At 35.9% G+C, this 20,364-nt stretch overlaps 1 protein-coding gene across 3 annotated transcripts in view; it reads right to left on the bottom strand.

Annotated features, from left to right (window-relative positions):
- Nucleotides 1-609: 609 nt before the first annotated feature.
- The window catches only part of LOC128181883 (helicase POLQ-like), a 29,932-nt gene continuing 10,177 nt past the window's right edge, over nt 610-20,364 (bottom strand). For 2 of the 3 annotated variants that reach the window (XM_052850446.1, XM_052850447.1), the window contains 18 exons: nt 15,630-15,921; nt 12,062-12,839; nt 11,436-11,614; nt 10,836-11,033; nt 10,055-10,130; nt 9,589-9,686; nt 8,780-8,884; nt 8,357-8,511; nt 7,746-7,985; nt 7,294-7,435; nt 7,022-7,126; nt 6,571-6,796; nt 4,848-5,005; nt 3,987-4,085; nt 3,483-3,656; nt 2,997-3,110; nt 2,383-2,517; nt 610-1,470 (listed from right to left, as the gene is read on the bottom strand). In XM_052850446.1, the coding sequence (XP_052706406.1) occupies nt 1,318-1,470; nt 2,383-2,517; nt 2,997-3,110; nt 3,483-3,656; nt 3,987-4,085; nt 4,848-5,005; nt 6,571-6,796; nt 7,022-7,126; nt 7,294-7,435; nt 7,746-7,985; nt 8,357-8,511; nt 8,780-8,884; nt 9,589-9,686; nt 10,055-10,130; nt 10,836-11,033; nt 11,436-11,614; nt 12,062-12,839; nt 15,630-15,881 (3,387 nt within the window). In that variant the 5' untranslated portion in view covers nt 15,882-15,921 and the 3' untranslated portion in view covers nt 610-1,317. The remainder of the gene's footprint in view (nt 1,471-2,382; nt 2,518-2,996; nt 3,111-3,482; nt 3,657-3,986; nt 4,086-4,847; nt 5,006-6,570; nt 6,797-7,021; nt 7,127-7,293; nt 7,436-7,745; nt 7,986-8,356; nt 8,512-8,779; nt 8,885-9,588; nt 9,687-10,054; nt 10,131-10,835; nt 11,034-11,435; nt 11,615-12,061; nt 12,840-15,629; nt 15,922-20,364) is intronic. The other variant, XM_052850448.1, reaches the window with a different exon arrangement.

Raw genomic sequence — 20,364 nt, 5'->3', positions numbered from 1 at the left:
CAACTGATTCAGAAGTTGAATTCCCAGTGTCATGCAATTTCACATCGTCGGAACCCACCGGTTTTCTATCCGTTACACTGCTTTCAACCCGGTTGAATTTGCAATTTGACATCGTTGGAACCCACGGGTTTTCTATCCATTACACTGCTTTCAACCCAGTTGAAAGCAGTGTAATGGATAGAAAACCGGTGGGTTCCGACGATGTGAAATTGCATGACACTGGGAATTCAACTTCAGTTGTTATAGAGATATTGATATTTTATCCCATATTGTAAAAATGCATCGGTCTCTTCCTTCTCTGTAGAACTTTTAAATTCTGGCTCCATTGTCACTGAAAGTTTCAAATCACTCAAATTATCATACCGGTAAGTTTTCAACCCAAATCCTTAAGAAAAGAAAGTCCATATAGTTAGGGTATAAAGTGAGACTCCAGACCGAGTGGTTTTTAAATCAAATCCTTTAATCCTCAAATCTGATAAGGAAGTGCAAAGATTTAGGTACGGTATAAACTCGACAGAGTTCAGGCTGAGTAGTTTGGTGACAGTGGGGCCTGGACACCGACATTTATTTTAATTCCCTCATATGAACGAATAAAAACAACAAAAACTATGACATTTGAATACATTTTTAATGATATCATATGTTGGAAGTGATTTTGCTTTTTTTCACAAAATTGTCATTCAGATATTATGCAATGAAGAACAAAAATCATTTTAAGATCTAATATACAAGAACCTGTAAACATCTCATTCTAAAAGTCATTGAATCATGAATCAAAAGTTAAACATGTTATAATGTTAACACATCGTTATCTTTTTCAAGGATCCACTGAAGATATAAGATCTTTAGAAGTAGCTCTCAACACTCACTGAGCTCTATTGAGGTATATGGTCAAAAGTTTACAGTTGCAATGTTATAACACACATTAAAAAAATATCACAGTCTTTGAAAAATGCTAATACATGTCACTACATAAAACATGTAAATATAACAGTTTAATTGCACTATCTCACACTAACAGAGATTTCTTTATAGTCCATGGGACTGAAATATTTTTTTTCACAAATTTTGGAGCAAAGGACTTATAGCACCATTTGTAGTTACAACACTGCAGTCAGGTGTTTGATTTCTCGCTGATTTGATTTTTAACCATTGACAAGGATACATGTAAGAATAAAACCAATATATTTATAGCACTCTGTTTTTGTCAAAAGAATCCCTGATATCAGCATAAATAATTGAATGAGATGAGCTGCAAAAATTACATCACCTTAAACAGAGATGCACAAGGTTTATTTTTCTGCAATCAAAACTTTCTCACTGGGATGAAAAAGAATGAGAAAAAATATCCATGTCATTTAGCTGTGACAATGACCTTGGGGACCCCTGTGAGGTCATTCGGTCGACTGGAACAGTCACCAGGTCTTCCACTTCCTGTAGCAGCGCCTCAGCCTTCTCATTTAACAGAAGCTGTAAAGAATAGACACAAAATTGTCATCAATTACGAGATCAAACATTGCTGTCATTGAATATTTTTTCAATGAATCCCTTGGTTGATGATTCTAACACTGTTTAAACTTTTTCCATTGTGTTTGCAGCCATGTACATAAATTTTCAAAGCATCTAATCTCATAAATATATAATCGTACGTCATTATCTCATGACTACCGGATATATAACAAAGCTTTCCTGAGATCAAGATTTTAAAGAAAAACTGTTTTTTAATAGTAATGAAAATTTTTTGTTTACAAATCAAAAAATAAATTTTGTATGGGCCACTTGTGGCCATATTCTTTATCTAAAAAATTAGTTAAACTCTTTTGAATACCATTTAAAGTACCACTACACACAAATAAAGCATGCAGGAAGATTTTTTAATCTATTTAGTAAAACTTCATAAAAGATCATAATCTATTTATGATGTAATAATCCCTTACATATTACATTCTAAATAACAAAAATCAAGTACATGTGAAACAAGAGAAAAGCTCTCAATGTGACAGCAATCAAGGTTCTCTTGTGTGTATTGTAAACAGTATCCATAAATCATTTGTCATCCCACAATTGATAAACACTACCTATCCAGAGAAATAGGGTACTCTATAAGCAAGATTTTGCCAAAAAATGACGAAGTTTAACAGGTGGTATTTTTCAAAAAATTATCAATGAAATAAATCAAAATTCAAGTGATATGCACATCTCTGATATATGTACAATTGATCTGCAAAACAACAGTCTCCTATCTTGAAAACTGTAGGAGGAGTTATTGATCCGTACATTAGGAGTACTCTTTTGGCGGCTGCCCTTTCCTTTGGAAAACCAGCTCAGAACATGATGCCGTAATGTTGTGAACTTTGCTTAGGAGGGACAGACATATCTTACCTTTGCGGAAGCCACGATCTGCCTGGCAACTTTGCGTGGGATCTGTTTAATGGACCTGACAAGGGTATCTGGTTCAGCGGCTGCTACCTGGGCGGTGGAGTGGAACCCTGCACTGTACAGCTGCCGCGCTCGGCCCTGTGATGTTTTAATTATTAAAAAGAAGTAAATAGAAGAACTTAAACACAGATGTCAAATAAATATCCTACATCATGTATGCATATAAAGAAGTAAAGTTCTTTAAGTGTAAAAAAAACTCTTGTAAATACATGTACATTTTTGTTTTAAACTTTAATTGACAAATTTCATAAGTTCTACATGTAATCACAGGCAAGCCAAATAAACGCACACTTCTTTTATCATGCTACAGGCATACATGTAGCAAGATTGGTGGGGGAATATTCAAATTCAACTTTATGTATAAAAGAGTTATTCCCCTTTTGCAATTTAGCAATAAATTCAGTTTATTGACTTCCCCATGTTGGCATACAGTCAAAATAAAATCAAATGACAGACAAAAGAATATTATAACATAAAGGCTTTAGCATGCATGACAGTTGAGGGGACTTAACTTCCAGTAAGCAAAAAATTTTTAAAACTTGATATTCACTACACACCAGCTTAACTCCAGATATCTCCATCAGAGGCAGAAGTTCAGCGGACACACAGTATGCCAGTCGTTTGACAAACGTCCCTAATAACTCCTGATAGGCCCAGAACTCCTCCAACTCCTAAAAGAAAATTAGTTCACGTACTGTAAAACAACTTAAACCAAATTACCGGTAATATATTAATAAAGTATACAAAAGACAGTCCTTAAAACATAAAACAAAGAAAAATATATATACTTATGTGTTGTACCATTTTGAAGGACAACGTTTAAGTGTTTTAACAGAAAATATCTTGAATTTTCCCCAAGCTAGATACATTCGGCTTGAGGGGAGGAAGCTATAATGACAAGACTTTGAAGTCAAGGTCAATAAAAAGATTAAAAGAATAGAAGTTTTCTGTATAGATATGGAAATTCTACGTATCCAAGGGTGCATATATACATGGACATCTGACAGCTTTAAAAGAACTACCTGTAGCGTTACTAGCGTTACCTGACAGAAGTGATAGACACAAGCACCAAAGCTGGCCGTGCTGGACAGGAGGTTCTGTATAAACCCCCGGGGCTGGTCAAACTTCTCGGCCACCTCCCACAGGGATTTCTGTCTCCATAGGTCGTACAACATCAGAGTCAGATAGAACCGCTTCACAACAAACTCATCCACAACCTACCAAGGAAATAAAAAATCAGATAAAATTAATGTACACCTCACATGTTCAAACATCTTTCAATCATTATTCCATAGTTTACAGTAATTTACTCAAATGATCAAATGAGAGTGGAATGTTCCTCTCTCTTTCTATTGGAATCTCTCCCTCTTCTCTCTCTCTATCTTCTCTCTCTCTTGTTCTCTCTCTCTCTCAAACTTGATTGGATCTACCTGGCTCCAAAGACATCAATGTTGGATAGTGTTCTTGTTTCTTGAGTTACATGTATAAATGATAATACATGTATTTTCATATAATACAACACCTGTCTAGTATAATGTTACTCTTACCTGCCTAGTCACCTGTCCAGAGGCCTTTTTAGCAACATAAGCTTCAGGTACACCTATTAATTCAGCCACCTTTAGCTCCACTGGAGTCAACAGACTGATCTAAGAAAGTAATCAAAGACATAAAGTTAAACTTTTGTAGCAAATCTCAAAATGTTACTGAAAAAAAGCTTTGCACAATATATCAACATTCCATGCATACATGTTCATGTAATTACCTCTAGTTTATAAGACCAAAAGCACCTGTTAAAGATTGCTTCGACATAATTTCATAATAAAAGCAAGGACATCCTGTACATGATTTAAAAAAATCATTACAACTCAATTTATCCCAATAGGATATGGAAATTTTGCCCCAAAGTCAAGGTTTGCAGGACATATCTTTGCAATAGTAATGATCTTGCAAAATCCATGTGATATTTTTTTAATTTAAAACTAATCTGACCTAAATGTATGCAGTCGCTGTACTATGTGTATGTCTGTTACTCATGAGGCCCTTTGACAGTCTTTGATCTCAAAGGGAAGGAAAGAGTAACAGGTAACACTCAATCTATGGTGTCCTTAAACAGGAGGAACATAACTCAGTCCCTGCTGCTCTGATCACACCAACACTTTAAGACAGCGGCCACTGAGGTTCAGTGGTCAGCGACAGAAAAGTTACTTATTCAAATCTCACTGTAACTTCAAACCTGCATAGCCTACGACAATCCTTATATACATGTATACATATAAATGGGTAATTTTTTTTACTAATTTAGATACATCTAGTACTACAATAAATACATGAATAAATGCAATGGTTAACTCATTTTTGTTGCAAGTTATCTATATCTTAAAACAGGCTCAAAATGGGCTTTGTTTCACCTGTTTGAAGTAGGTCATCCATGACGGTCTGACGTCCTTGACCAGATCGTAGGGGGTTACAAGGAACAGCAGGTGTAAGTGGCTGGCCAGAACCAGGGACTCCTCCGCCTTCTTCAGATCTGTGTAAAGTTGTGTGGAGAACTCCAGGTCAATGGACCCTGAATAAAAATCATACATAATCATCAAACAGATCTGTCTACAGCCGAGTGGAGAACTCCACGTCAATGGACCTATATATCAGTATAGGTAAACAGTGGATAACTCCATGTCAATGGACCATGTATATCAGTACAGGTAAACAGTGGAGAACTCCACGTCAATGGAATATGTATATCAGTACAGTTAAACAGTGGAGAACTCCATGTCAAAGGACCATGTATATCAATACAAGTAAACAGTGGAGAACTCCAAGTCAATGGACCATGTATATCAGTACAGGTAAACAGCGGAGAACTCCACGTCAATGGACCAAGTATATCAGTACAGGTAAACAGTGGAGAACTCCACATCAATGGAATATGTATATCAGTACAGGTAAACAGTGGAGAACTCCACGTCAATGGACCATGTATATCAGTACAGGTAAACAGTGGAGAACTCCACATCAATGGACCAAGTATATCAGTACAGGTAAACAGCGGAGAACTCCAAGTCAATGGACTCAGTACAGGTAAACAGTGGAGAACTCCACGTCAATAGACCAAGATATCAGTACAGGTAAACAGTGGAGAACTCCACGTCAATGGACCATGTACATCAGTACAGGTAAACAGTGGATAACTCCACGTCAATGGACCAAGTATATCAGTACAGGTAAACAGTGGAGAACTCCACGTCAATGGACCAAGTATATCAGTACAGGTAAACAGTGGAGAACTCCACGTCAATGGACCATGTACATCAGTACAGGTAAACAGTGGATAACTCCACGTCAATGGACCAAGTATTTCAGTACAGGTAAACAGTAGAGATCTCCAGGTCAATGGACCAAGTATATCAGTACAGGTAAACAGTGGAGAACTCCACGTCAATGGACCAAGTATATCAGTACAGGTAAACAGCGGAGAACTCCACGTCAATGGACCATGTATATCAGTACAGGTAAACAGTGGAGAACTCCAAGTCAATGGACCATGTATATCAGTACAGGTAAACAGTGGAGAACTCCAAGTCAATGGACCATGTATATCAGTACAGGTAAACAGTGGAGAACTCCACGTCAATGGACCAAGTATATCAGTACAGGTAAACAGTGGAGAACTCCACGTCAATGGACCAAGTATATCAGTACAGGTAAACAGTGGGAAAAATCAAGCAAGATTTACTTGAAATCTACACTTTCTCTCCAATTTAGAATCTTAAGTTTATGGAAAAAAAATCTCTGTCGCATGAATAATTTTAAAGTTATGAATCTGTGTCTAATATATATATAAAACTTCCTTATTAAAAGAGAGGAATTTATATCTCGTAAAATTATGAGAATCACATCTAGCGAATTTTAAAATCTCACTGTTATTTTTTTCGACATAATTATGTAAACAACATAAAACTATGATAAAAATTTGACATTCGCGATTTCGTTCTCGCAATTTGATGGAAAACAGTTAATAATAATTAAGTACTCACATAAAATAAGGAATCTACAGTATTCAATCATACTATTTTTAGAAGAATTTTGTCATCAAACTCCAACAAACGAGCATAGTGTGAAATGGATGAGTACCTTTAAACGTGGCACGCCCCAGGGGAGTGACCTCTAGAGAAGGGTCATGGCAGAAGATCTCCTCGCCCTGGGATAATGAACGCTTCTGTACAACCAATCCCTCGTCAATCAGCTGCTGAAGCGCATCCTTCGTCATGGCAACAATGTCACATGACAAATGGGAGGCCTGAAGGGAAAGCAGGGTCTGACTCATCATGTCAAACACCGCCTTTGTGGTGCTGGTTATCTGGTGGGAGAAAGAGAGAAAGGAGGCTAAAAATGAGCATTTCAAGGAAATTTCAATATGAGCATTTTCAAAAGGCTCATGATCCTATGCAATATTTAAATATACCTCTACATGTACCTAAACGAATGTACTTGAACTGAAGGCTTCATGTTTAATGACTTTCATACAAGACTTTGACCTTCTTTACCTCTTTACTGCTCTGTTTACCACTTGAGAGTGCAATACCTGTAAGCCTATGGAGGAGAGGATCAAGGATTTAATTCCCTTTCCATCGTCATAAGTCAGACTGCTGAAGCAGCTTTCTACTGGTCCACTGATGATGTCCCACACCTGACAAAATCACATTAAAAGTCCATTAGAATGCCAGTTACGGAAATTCAATGATGTTGATGATCATGGCAATTATTACAGAGGATAAGAGGAATAAGAAGATTATGTTGATTTTGGTCGAGTTATGTGATGATGATGATGATGATGATGATGATGATGATGACCACCTTGCACCTGTCCTTGGGACTGACAATGAGGATGCTCTCTCCGGTCGTGTCTTTCCCCGCCCTCCCTGCTCGACCAATCATCTGCTTATACTGACTCCTGTTGAGAAACTGTGTACCTATGTATGGATTACGCAGTATTACCCTGCAAAACAAAAAATACAAAAGGAAAAATAATCTTTCATTTCTCAGGCAAGAATTTTCTAAACACAAAGTGACAGTCAGGAACTTTATTGTATGGAGATTTCCAGAAAAATTATATTTTTTCACTGAAATCAATTTTCACATCAAGTTTTACCGGTAACATCCCTGAGAAAAACTCTTTTAGCCTATAACAAGACTGTTAAATTACTGTGTCCAGTAAGCACAGGAGCATGTATACAACATCCACTTTGTTACAGAAGATGTAAGTGTCAACCTTTAGGAGCCATTTTGACTTTTGTAAAATGACTTACCTTTTTGCCGGTAAATTAACGCCAGCAGCCAGGGTAGAGGTACAGGCCAGGACACACAGTACGCCGTCTGTATACGCAGCCTCCAGCAGCTGGCGTTCATCTGTGGTCAGCCCGCTGTGATGGTACGCCAGTCCGAAGTGAATGGTATGCTGAAGCACGGGACACATCCTCTGCTCTCCGTCCTGGTAAAGCTCCTTCAGTAGATCCCGCCTCTCCTGTTTCCTGACCTGACTGAGCTCTCTGTTAGAGAATCAGAATACTTCTAAAATAAGTTAATCCAAATCTCCATCATTAACATGATTTCATGATAATTCCCTGTTTCAAATGTCCAAAAACTTACAGAGGCTAGGTGGTCCACAAATTCACCATCAGTCTGAGATCTTCCTCAGATATTTAAATAGGATGTTTATAGCTATAAACTATAATTTAATAAAGAAAAAATCCATATATCTTAGCTTTAAAATTTCAATCTTTTTCTATATCTTTATACAGATGAATAGAGATTAGATCTCTTCATCTAAAAGAAATTAATATAGAATTAAGATGGCCACAAACATCCAACCCTCTGGATTTTTGGTGGAGTACAAGGTGAGATGAGAGCGGTCACTCACCTTCTGTGCTTGGCCATCAGCTTACTCAGCATGAGGGCCACATTCTCACAGTTTTTCTTTGTGGGGCAGAAGATCAGACAGGAGTGCTGAGGAATCACCTCGGTAACAAGTCCCAGCAGGTGGTCAGGGTCTACCTTTGCCATCTCTGGACTGTACTGGACAAAAACACAATCTCAGACACTTAACTGATGCTGGACTGAACCAGTTCAAAGTTATTTGCTTCCCTAATTCCCAATATTTACGTATCTGTTATTTAGTTTAATTTCCAATTTAATAAAAAAAAAAAAAGTTTATAATACTGCAGTTGAAATGATTTTTAAATCCTTTAAAAGTTTATTGATGATAATGTTAGTAGTAAATATTGAAATCTCAAAATTTATATTGATATCGTTATTTCCATTTAATCAAAACAAATCATCAAACCTCAAATGTAACGGTCCTCTGATGATCCAAGCTGTCTTGTAGAGTTACACCTTTCTGTACTTCAAATATATTGTCCTGTAGTTTGACGTACTCTGTAAGCTTCACCTGTAAGTATAATACTGAACTTGTCTAGCCTGTGGATAACTTTACATGTTTACATAGATACTTGATACTTAATATATACTATGGAATCATTAAAATTCCTGGGGGCCACTTTACGTGGACTGCTGACATTTTATAGGTTCATGGGGACTTGATTTTGTGTACTTTCTAAAACCTACAAAAGGAAATATGACTTTATATCCCTTATTTATTCATTTGTGGAGGATGTTAATTCATGGTTGAGAGGTACCAATAAATTCCACGAAAATTGAACTCTAATGGATCCACAGTATATTCAGTGAATACCGGTACTGTTGATTCTGAATAATATACGAGGAATTACTATCTATGTATTAAAATCATGAGAAGAGCATCCAACGGATTTTAAAATCTCACTTTTATTTTTTGGACAGATGTAAAGTAAAGGAAACTATGATAAAAATTCAGCAATGGCGGTTTTACATGTATATTTTGGTGCGTTAATGAAATAACAGTTGAATCGTGGAATTAGGTACTCGGGTAAAATAAGGAATCTAGTTACTAAACAAAATATCTGTATACATGTATATACTATATGTAATGACTCAAACAAACCAACAATTCATCAGAAAATGGAAATATTTTAATAAACTGCCAGACAAAATATCACAAAGCTGCCACACATCTCTCTACACATAGTACAGATAGTAGATCTGTCTAGTCCTTACCGGTCGGAAGTCGCTGGAGAAGATATCGGCCTTCAGGAAGGACAGCAAGTCACTGATGTTGTTCAGAGTTGCACTCATCCCTATTATCTGGGTGGGAGCTAAAATTACCCACAAAAATCAGCAATTTTTCATACAATTCTGGTGAAAAAAAAAATATCTTCAGTTTCTCATGAAAAAAAATTCTAATATTATGAGGCAGGCATGCTTTCTTTTTAAACTTCAACAATTCGATTAAAATTCAACAAATTTTTTTTTAATTAACTTCACTTCCAATTTATTTCTACTGTTTATTTAAAAATAAACCATACCGAGGAAGCATTTGATCTGAAAAATCAAGATTTAGTTTCTAGAGGGGCCCATGTTTCCATAAACAAGTAATACCATGATCAGAGTCTCGTTCACATTTGTGACAGTTACCATCAGAAAATGTTGCTAGGGATAGTAGCCACTGTGTACATGTACTAACCTCTGGCATGGAGGACTTTTAACAGTGTTGCCTCTAGGCAAGCTCCTCTACTCCTCCCTTCACCAATCATATGGAGCTGTCACATTAAAAGAAACATGACTGTAATAAGTACAACTTCTTCTGGAGGCGTACAGTGGAGAGAGAGAGAGAGAGAAAGAGAGAAGAGCTGAGGTGGGGTGGAACAGTTGGAGAGAGGCGGAGGTTGTTGCCAGCGACCGGCGTCATTGTTGCACGGCCTGATGTGTTCTCCGGGCACAGAGAGGATAAGAAAGTCAGTAGGTTCTACTTAATATGCTTAATGTACACGTATCTCACTTTACTGACCCAAACCAAGACTTAAGGACTTCTGGTCTACACTGAAATCATATCATGAGTTATTCCTACTCCTTAGTTGATCCTTATGATGCAAGTCCCATCTAATGGACATACATTGACAACTTTCGTTTCAGATGCCGAGCCTTTGCTGAGACCCTATTTTCTCTCTACATGTACCGTAATTACTGACTCATATTTGTGAGACAAAGTGTATAGCTTTACTATCCAATCAATGAGATGAACCGGATCATGGGGTCTTTGTGGATTAATTATCAGAACTTTACAGGTTGGTAAGGAGGTACAAGTTATATCATAAAAAGATCATAAACCTCTATAAATAAAAATAAAACAACAGATGACTGATACTTATGTAATGGGAAGGTGAATTTGTGGGTAAGGTGCACATGGACATTATTACCCACAGAAGATTTTACGGAACATATTTCAGGATATCCTTTAATAATACCTCGTCTACGACCACCAGACCCAGGGAGTTCAGTCTGTCCTGCTCCAGCAGGCTGTTGACCAGGGAGTGGGCCTTCTCTATGGTGGCTATGTACAGACACCTCCGGCGGTGCTTGATTGGAGGGAAGCGCCCTCTACTTCCTGCGTATTCCTCCACTAGGAAGTCTAGCTCCACTGCCAGCTGGGCTAGTCCTTTCACCTATAGAACAATGCTCAATGGTGCTAATCTACATTATAACAGTTAACTGTTAATATACTGTATACAGGGTTATTTTCACCCCGTGTAGTTTTTGCCCTTCTACACTTACAGTTTCACCCTGTCTTGAATTTGCCCCGACACAATTGTGTTTAAAGAGAGATAATTTGACATTGGAATTCGCTCAGTCTTAAATTCACCTGCTGAAAACAAGGGACAAAAATAAACTGGGAGCTAGTTAGTTAAATTGGAGTATAGTTAGAAGCACACTATTTATATTTAGAACAAGCAATGTTTAAAACTCTAGTCACAGGATGTCCATGTTTGGACAGTGTCTAATTGTACAGCAAAATAGCCAATCACATAATTGCACATATCTTTAACTCACATAGGGGCAATACCCACCTTCTCCTGCACAATGGACACAAAAGGCAGAATCATCAGAGCATCCCTTTTCTTACACAACAACTCCTTCAGAATCAGCACCTCGGCTACCAACGTCTTTCCTCCGCTGGTCGGAAGGGAATACACCAGGTTACCTCCCTTTTGAAGTGAGGGAAGTTTGAGGCATCTATCCTGCCACTCTGTAATACACAACCTATACATTACATCATAAAACAATAGAGTGATTTGTACAATGCTACAACATTTCATTCAGCACATTGAATCATATCTATGTATAAAGAAGTGTGTTTTAGATTTCTCTTTTATTTCAAATGCATCTTCTATCCATCTATATACTGATCATTTTACCAGGTAAGAGTACTCCTTATGAGTTAGTATCTTTTTAGTATTATGTATGTCTGCAAACATATTTTTAAACTTTCAAAAATAAAAAAGCATATCAAAAGAATCAATAAGCATCAAACTTGTTTGCCAACTTAAAACACGTAAAATAAAAGCAACCTTAAATCAAAGGAACCCAAATGATTTGAGACAGTATTTATATTTAAAAACTGTAAGATATTATAAACATTCCACTGGTAATTCTAAGTGTGAACTACAAGCAATACTTTTGAAATAATGATTACCATACAAGGACGTGATTCCCCTCTGCTTCTGTAGCAGCTCCTGGACTTTGGATGGCAGACCATAAAACGGTCCTATATCATCGACGGAGCCTTCATCCTGTAAAATGGCCGCCTCTCTTTCCACCTCCTTTATCCGACTCTGTCTGCCCTCTTCCACCGTTTGAGCCAGGCTGACAGGTGATCGAGCTCCAAGATTCTGTAACAGTTTTCTCTTGAGCCGATCTCTCAATGAACCGACTCTAATGGACTCCAAGCCATCTTCCTTTCCTGTTTGTGGTGTCCTCCCTAAAACATCACTGACATGTGTGTCAACAACATCCTTTCCTTGACATCTATCATTGTCTGACTGTTTTTCAAATTTCAAAGTGTTTGAAGAAATTTCTACATTTTTTTCTAAATCACTTGACTGTTTTCCTCCAACTGTTTTTTCAACCGCTGTATGAGACTCTGTTTCACTGGAAGCCACTGTTAATTGAGTATTGTCTTCAGGTCTATTTACTACTACCAGATCTTCAGCAGGTGATTCTGCCACAGTGTCTGCAAAATCCACAGAATTCTGACTCTCGATGGATTCCACATGACTTAGAAAATCCAGGTCTTGAAAACTCTCTTCAAAGACGTCCTTCTGTGAGTTGCTATCTTCATCTTCTTTCTTTATTCTTGGTGACTGTAGCTTTTTGTTTGCTGTATGAACCTCCAGTCTCTCAACAATATTCTCCTGATTTTCTTTCTCAGTTATCAAGTTCTTTGTACATGAGCTCTCCTGTAATATAATCCTCTATAAAACAAAAACATAGGTAATCATAGATTACTAAGCTCACCGAGACGGAGCATCACCATTATGAGACATCACCTTCATAAGACCACCTTTATCATTTTATATGAAAATCATACTTTATGATCTTGGATATTCATGGATTCTGTTTTGACAAAATATCGTATATCATCTGATAAATTTTTTTTATGATAATCATATGTTCATATGTTAATCAATACAATGATATAAAATTAAATATTGTATCATGTCATATTTATAATATATATCATATAAAACAATAAAATACCATAATAAACAATAATGAGATATGATATTGTAATGTATGATATGACATTGTATTGTGTTATACCTTATTGTATTTGATCACATAATACAATATCATAAAATATAATACAATATAGTATTATATTACAATATCATATGACATAATACATCATAACATTGAAACATATTATATTGTATAATATAGTATGATATTGTATTGAATGACACTGAAACATATTTGATACATTATATGATATTATATCATATAATACAATATAATTTGATTCCAACATTGTATCTTATCAAATGATACAATATTATGTGAAAAAAAAAAATATTATAAAATACATTATTATATTATACATATTGTATCATATGACACAATTATATATATTACAATATCATATAATACAATTTCATGTGATAAGATAATATATCATATAAACCAATATCATATCATACAATATCGTATTATACAATATTATATAATATAACAATATCATATAATACAATTTCATGTGATATAATTCTATATTACTGAAACCAATATCATATTATACAATATTGTATGATACAATATTATAGAATATACAATATTGTATCATAGGATACAATATAATATTTTGCAATATCTTATGTAATTGTATCATGTGATAAAATAATAAATTAAAAATACAATATAATATTATACAATATTGTATCATAATATACAATACTATACATAACAGTATCATGATACAATATCATATCATAAAATATCCAAAAAATTGATACAATATCATATCGTATTGTATAACTTTTTATAATATAACATATGATATCATATTGTATCATATCAAACAATATTGTTTCATATCATACAATACTATATCATAGGAATCATGTTATATCATTTATCAACAAACACATCTATCTATCGAGATGGTTTGAGTGAGGTAGGAGATTTCTTTAGCATCCTTGATAATGGAGATCAGGCTCTGCATTTAATTTATAATAAAGTTAAATCAACTATGCAAGCTATCATCTATAAAACATGTAACCTGTTCCAAAAAACTAAACCTCATCCAGCATCCGAAACCTATGGCTCAGATTCAGCATTCAAGCCCATCAGGTGCATTGGTATCATAACACGCATCATCCATGCAAGTTTGGTGAAGTTTGGACCAGTAATAACTAAGATATCATCATCAGAGGGCACTAGCAATTAAAACCTTAACTTCCTCCAGCATCCGCAACCTATGGCTCAGATTCAGCATCCATGCCTGTCAGGTGCATCTGTATCATAAGACACACCATCCATTCAAGTTTGGTGAAGTTAGGACCTGTAATAACTAAGATTTATTTTTTAGCATCCTTGATAATGGAGATCAAGCTCTGCATCTGAAGCTACCTCTGCGATTCATTCATATTACAGTTAAATCAACTATGCAAGTTTGATATAGTACTATCATCTATTAAACATGTGACCTGTTCCTAAAAACTTAACTTTATCCAGCATCCGAAACCAGACTCAGCATTCAAGCCTGTCAGGTGCATCAGTATCATAAGACACACCATCCATGGAAGTCTGGTGAAGTAAGGACAAGTAATAACTAAGATATCATCATCAGAGGGCACCTGTTTCAAAAACTTTATTTAACCAGCTCTTAAAACCTTAACCTCCTCCAGCATCCGAAACCTATTGCTCAGATTCAGCATTCAAGCTTGTCAGGTGCATCAGTATCATAAGATGCACCATCCATACAAGTTTGGTGAAGTAAGGACCAGTAGTAACTAAGATATAATCATCAGAGGGCACCTGCAACAAAAACTTTAACCAGCTCTAAAAACCTTAACCTCTTCCAGCATCCGAAACCTATTGCTCAGATTCAGCATTCAAGCTTGTCAGGTGCATCAGTATCATAAGACGCATCACCCATACAAGTTTGGTGAAGTTAGGACCAGTAGTAACTTAGATATTGCTATCAATGGGCACCCACAACAAAAACTTTAACCTGCTCCAAAAACCTTAACCTCCTCCAGCATCCGAAACCTATAGCTCAGATTCAGCACTCAAGCCTGTCTGGTGTATCAGTATCATAAGGCACACCATCCATACAAGTTTGGTGATGTACGGACCAGCAGTAACTAAGATATTGCTATCAAAGGGCATCTGCAACAAAAACTTTAACATGGTCCAACAACCTTAACCTCCTCCAGCATCTGAAATTTAGGACCCAGATTCAGCATCCAAGTCTTTCAAGTCCATAAGTAGGTCCAGATGCATCATCCATGCAAGTTGGGTGAAGATAGGACAAGTAATAGCTTAGATACAGGACCTGCAACAAAAACTTTAACCAGGTCCGGACGCCGACGCCGACGCCGACGCCGACGCCACCGCCGACGCCGAGGGTATAGCATAAGCTCTCCTTGACTTCGTCTCGGTGAGCTAAAAAGGTTAGCAAAGCAAAATTTAAACACCACCTATGTAACTACTATGATGGTCTCGATAACATGCATTGTTTTGTTTTTCAAGAATTGACAAACCTTTGATATGTTACGGGTACTACAGAATGCGTTTTCAAACCATTCACAGCCTTCCTCCTTGCCATGGTTAGCATTGCTTGCTGGTGGCTTGGATGTCTTACGCTCATCTTTAGATAATCTATCAACACCGGATTCTCTAAAGTACTTGGAGGGCTGGCTCACCTCCTGGTCATAAACACTGCCATTGGAGCATCGTTTCCTGGCACCCAGCAATTTCCTCTGTGGACCAGTGCTGGTCAGTGGGCTAGACATGTCCAGGAACTGGGCCCAAGATGGAACGGAAATCCTCAAACTGAAAATTAAACAAAAAGGAATGGTATATTTGACTGTTTTCTATCAACAGAAGATAACCAATGCCATCAGTCCACATGATTGTTTTCTTGATTTAAACTAACATGACATTTGCATGCAGCCTGACTACTGAATACAGGGTTATTTTTGCCCTGTGTTATTTTAGCACTAATCTTCCCTTAATAACGGTTTCACCAAGTCTTCAATTTGCCCACTGACAACGAGGGCAAAAGGGGCAAAAATAAAACGGGGGCAAATATTTCCCTGTATACAGTAAATCTCTCTCTCTTTCATGCATCACTAAATATTTTGATGACAGATTCTACTAATTTTCCCCACAGACCTGGCCAGCACATTATCAACTGGTACAGACCCCTGCTGCTCTGCTCACCGTCTTAAAGAGCACTGCATCCCACTCCCAAATATTCAAACAATAAAATGCTTTCTTTGGGGATTCATTCGGGATATGAAGGTAGCGACATTGCAGAAAAAATACATAACCTGTGTTAGCGGGTTATGTATTTTTTTTCTGCAATGATCGCTACCTTCATAACCTGCATGAATCATCAAAGAAAGCATTTTATTGTTAACTTATATCAACATCTTCCTTTTAACTAATTAATAAATTGATTATGAAAAGTAAGTAAAATTCACTAAATTACTGTTAATGTACATAAGTAAGTTAGCTAAAAGAAACAGCCAAATCGTCTCCTGTGAGACTTTGAGTCTGACATCATCATGATTATTTTGTGCAGTCCGTGATTTTTTTAATGTTGCTTGTAGCTTCGACCAATCGATAAACAGGGCATGTCCATTTTATTCCTGTCAGTATTTTGTCAGTTTCAGCCGTTGTAGATTTCAACCAATCGATAAACGGGGATTTCAGTCTGGGTGTTTCTATAGAGCTATGAATTAACTAAATGTTTCCATAAGAAATAGAGGAAATAATAAGTGTAATAAAAAAGTATAACATGTTAAAGTTCTTGAAAAATAAAAATACTACATGTATTGTCATACAACAAACAAGTGAAATATACTATCTACAATTTATTAACTTCTAAAAAGCTATGAAAATACTGTCATACTTAATGTACAAAGAAAGGAGTCAAACTTTTCATGCAGATATATAACCTATAGTAATGGAGTGACTTTTATCATACTACCAGAGAATTATGCAAATGATGACCCCCAACACCCCCCCCCCTTCCACTATTTGTGTTGCAGTAATTCATCGATAATATCATCAATAAAATTTTTATTTATAGTGTCGGGAGATTTTCTATCCAGACATCACCATTCTAACGGTATAATTCGACCCAGTTTACCCTACGCATTGGATGTAGGAATACCATTTGGAGGTGCCGAAGTCTTCATGTTCGAAGGAAAACTAACTTCCATGAACAGACCGGTTAACATTTTTATTCATTTAGATGTAGTGACTGCCCCGACCCCCTACTATGATTAACTTATAAACAGATGCGAGTGTTAAATCACTCATTTCAAACCGATCTACACAAATGCAATATGATGGGTAATGATTTATCTTACCACATGCACATAGCATTGTTTTCAAAAGTAGAGGGGCAGATTCAACCAAAAAATTTTGACAAGCAGAAAAAAACCTTCTTAAAATCATGAAAATTTCCCGTGAAGGTGGGAGTGGGGCAACTCCCTGATAATTCAATTTTTGAAATGTAAAAATAAATGTTTGCTGCTGCCCCCCCCCCCCTTCCCCCGCCCAGATGCTATTTCTTTATGGTACTTCTATTGGCAAACCTTGTTGCTACTTGCTAAATACTTTTCACATTTTTGAGACCACATCAAATAATTGAGAACGAAAGGTTACGGTGAGCATGGGGCATTTGAACATGTCATGCAATTATTGCACTGGACATTGGAAACGATCGGCAACTTTTTGGTTCAAACAGACAGGACTTTTATCACAGGCACATTAGCATATATTGGATGGTGGGGGAATGAGCTTACACACTACATGTAGGTGATCTAGGATTTCTCTATTAGAGTGTTAAACGTATCACTTTCATCACTGAACTTATTGTTTACAGTACATGAAACGAAACAGGGCAAACACGACATGATGTCGACATCACAGCGCATTCATGGGTTACGATGTTTCTGCTTTGTTCATTTGTTGTTAATTTATGTAATAAATTCTATTATTCAAAAGCGAAAACAATCTTATCATGAGGAAAAAATAGATGAACATCTACACTTTCGTATTTTTTTTTTTTTCATGAATCCTAAAAATATTCACTACAGGATGTTTGCTACAACTAATCTTTTATTAATTACATCTACCCGATATTCTGCTGTGATGATTTACTTGCAATGCACGTTGCATTCTTTTAAATTATCATTATAATTATCCTGAATGTGTTTCTTCCACAGTAAAACAAATCATGAACAGTCTAGACTGTCTTATGTGACCATCCTAGGGACCGATAAAAAAAAAGCCACATAAGACAGGGAGTCACGTAACTCAGTCCAAGACTAATATAACTTCATATTAATCTTTTGAGCTACCTTTAGGCTATCCATAATAATTGGTACCAAATACATACATAGTTAATCTATATATCTTTTAGCTATAAGCTAGTTTTTGATAGACTGAAATTAAAATTTCATCATTTAAAAAAAAAAAATTGTACAGAATCACTTATTATATAAACAAATGGGAGTGTATAAGTAAACTCAGTATGTTTTTATTTCCACCAAATGGACTATGGCAGTATGATTTAATTGTTTCGTATTATTTAACGACGGCAGGTAAAACAATGTTAACTTCATTTCTGCAACATAACAATCTATGACGTTTTCTTTACGATGTTTTCGTTTACCAAGTAACAATGAAAGAGCTTTAACCATGCGTAGTTTTACACACATTTTCATATCTATTAATCTGACTCTAAACTTGTGTTTATAACACTCGTCAGAGGCGGATCCAGCAATTTGAAAAAGGGGGGGGGTTCCATTTGATGAAAACCAGTATGTGCAAAATTCATCATTTGTCAATAAAAAAGGACTTTTTGAATGTTTTTCGTGCATATACAACTGTATTTAATAAACATTTATCTCATCACTATCTATTTCACATATACTGGTATTTCAACAGCAGAGTGCACAGCATTATTGAGCGTTTTGCCGTTTTGGTTTAGGTAAGGAAGATTTGCATAATATGTAACCTCAAGAAACTCAAGTCTCCAGCAATAAGAAAGTGCGTCTATGCTTGATAGAAAAGAACCACTAAGAAACAAAAAATAACTCAGACTAATTATGACAAACTATCATAAAAATGGATGTTTTGGTAAAAAAAAATTATGTCTTTGATATTTTTAAATTAATTCTGAACTATTCATCAATTTTGATTTTTTAAATAAAGGTCTAAATGATAGGATATGACAAAAGAATGGGAATAATTTTAATTATCTGCTGAATAAATGGTATGTGTGTAATACAGTGGTAAAAGCAATTGTCGTCCCAGGAAACTTGATGTGACCTCTGTAATGGATGCGCTTCATCATCCGGCACTATTTAGAAAAGTTTTGAAAAGTTGGGCATTCATGTAACCCTTTACACGGTATTTTTGTAACAGAATTTCCGATTCTTGTAAACAAAACAAAAAAAACTTTTTTTTGTGTTTCATGTGGGTATGAAGGTAGCTTGCATTCCAGGAAAATAGCATAACCCGCATAAGCGGGTCATGTAAGTTTCTTTGTATTTTTCGTATGAAACGAAGTAAAACTCATCTATTATAATTACTTTAGTTAATTAACTAAACAATACATTTGAAATCGGGTTTAAAGTAAAACGAATGCGTGTACTCGTATTTGAACGTTGTTTTACTCGATGGCTTGACAGTTCAAAACTGTATATGAAATATAATCAATTTTTTAAAAAAGAAATAAGAGTAGAAAATACATTGTGGATGTTATATAAATCTGTGTTTTTAGCGATATTGCTTAATTTTATATATTTTTTTCTTTAATTTTTACTCAGTGCAGTGAACACCAGATGCTGAAGGGGAGTACAATGTACTTTATTTCGATAAAAAATCGATTAGTTTTTTTCATGTTAGAACAAAATTATAGGACGCAGTACGAAATTCTTTAAATAAGCAATTTTAAAAGCATTTATTTGAGATAAAAACAGTATTTCTATTATAAATGGGAAAAATTTCCTTTAAGTAGGCATTAAACGTTTTCAAAAAAATTCATATGTCCAAGAGAAAGGGGGGGTTCCGACCCCCGGAACCCCCCTCTGGATCTGCCAATGCTCGTACATGTATGATGTCCGTCTCATTATACGCCATGTTTGTTTATTTGACAAAGAAGAAATTGGGAGGGTGCTTAGTCATTGACTAAGCATACTCCAAATTTCTTCTTCGTCACGTGTTAATTTCACAATTAACTTCTTTATAAATATC

The sequence above is a fragment of the Crassostrea angulata genome, chromosome 4 (genome assembly GCF_025612915.1).
Source record: "Crassostrea angulata isolate pt1a10 chromosome 4, ASM2561291v2, whole genome shotgun sequence".
NCBI lineage: Eukaryota > Metazoa > Mollusca > Bivalvia > Ostreida > Ostreidae > Magallana > Magallana angulata.
Note: the sequence above shows the minus strand (reverse complement) of the source record. Positions and strands in the feature narration are given on the sequence as shown.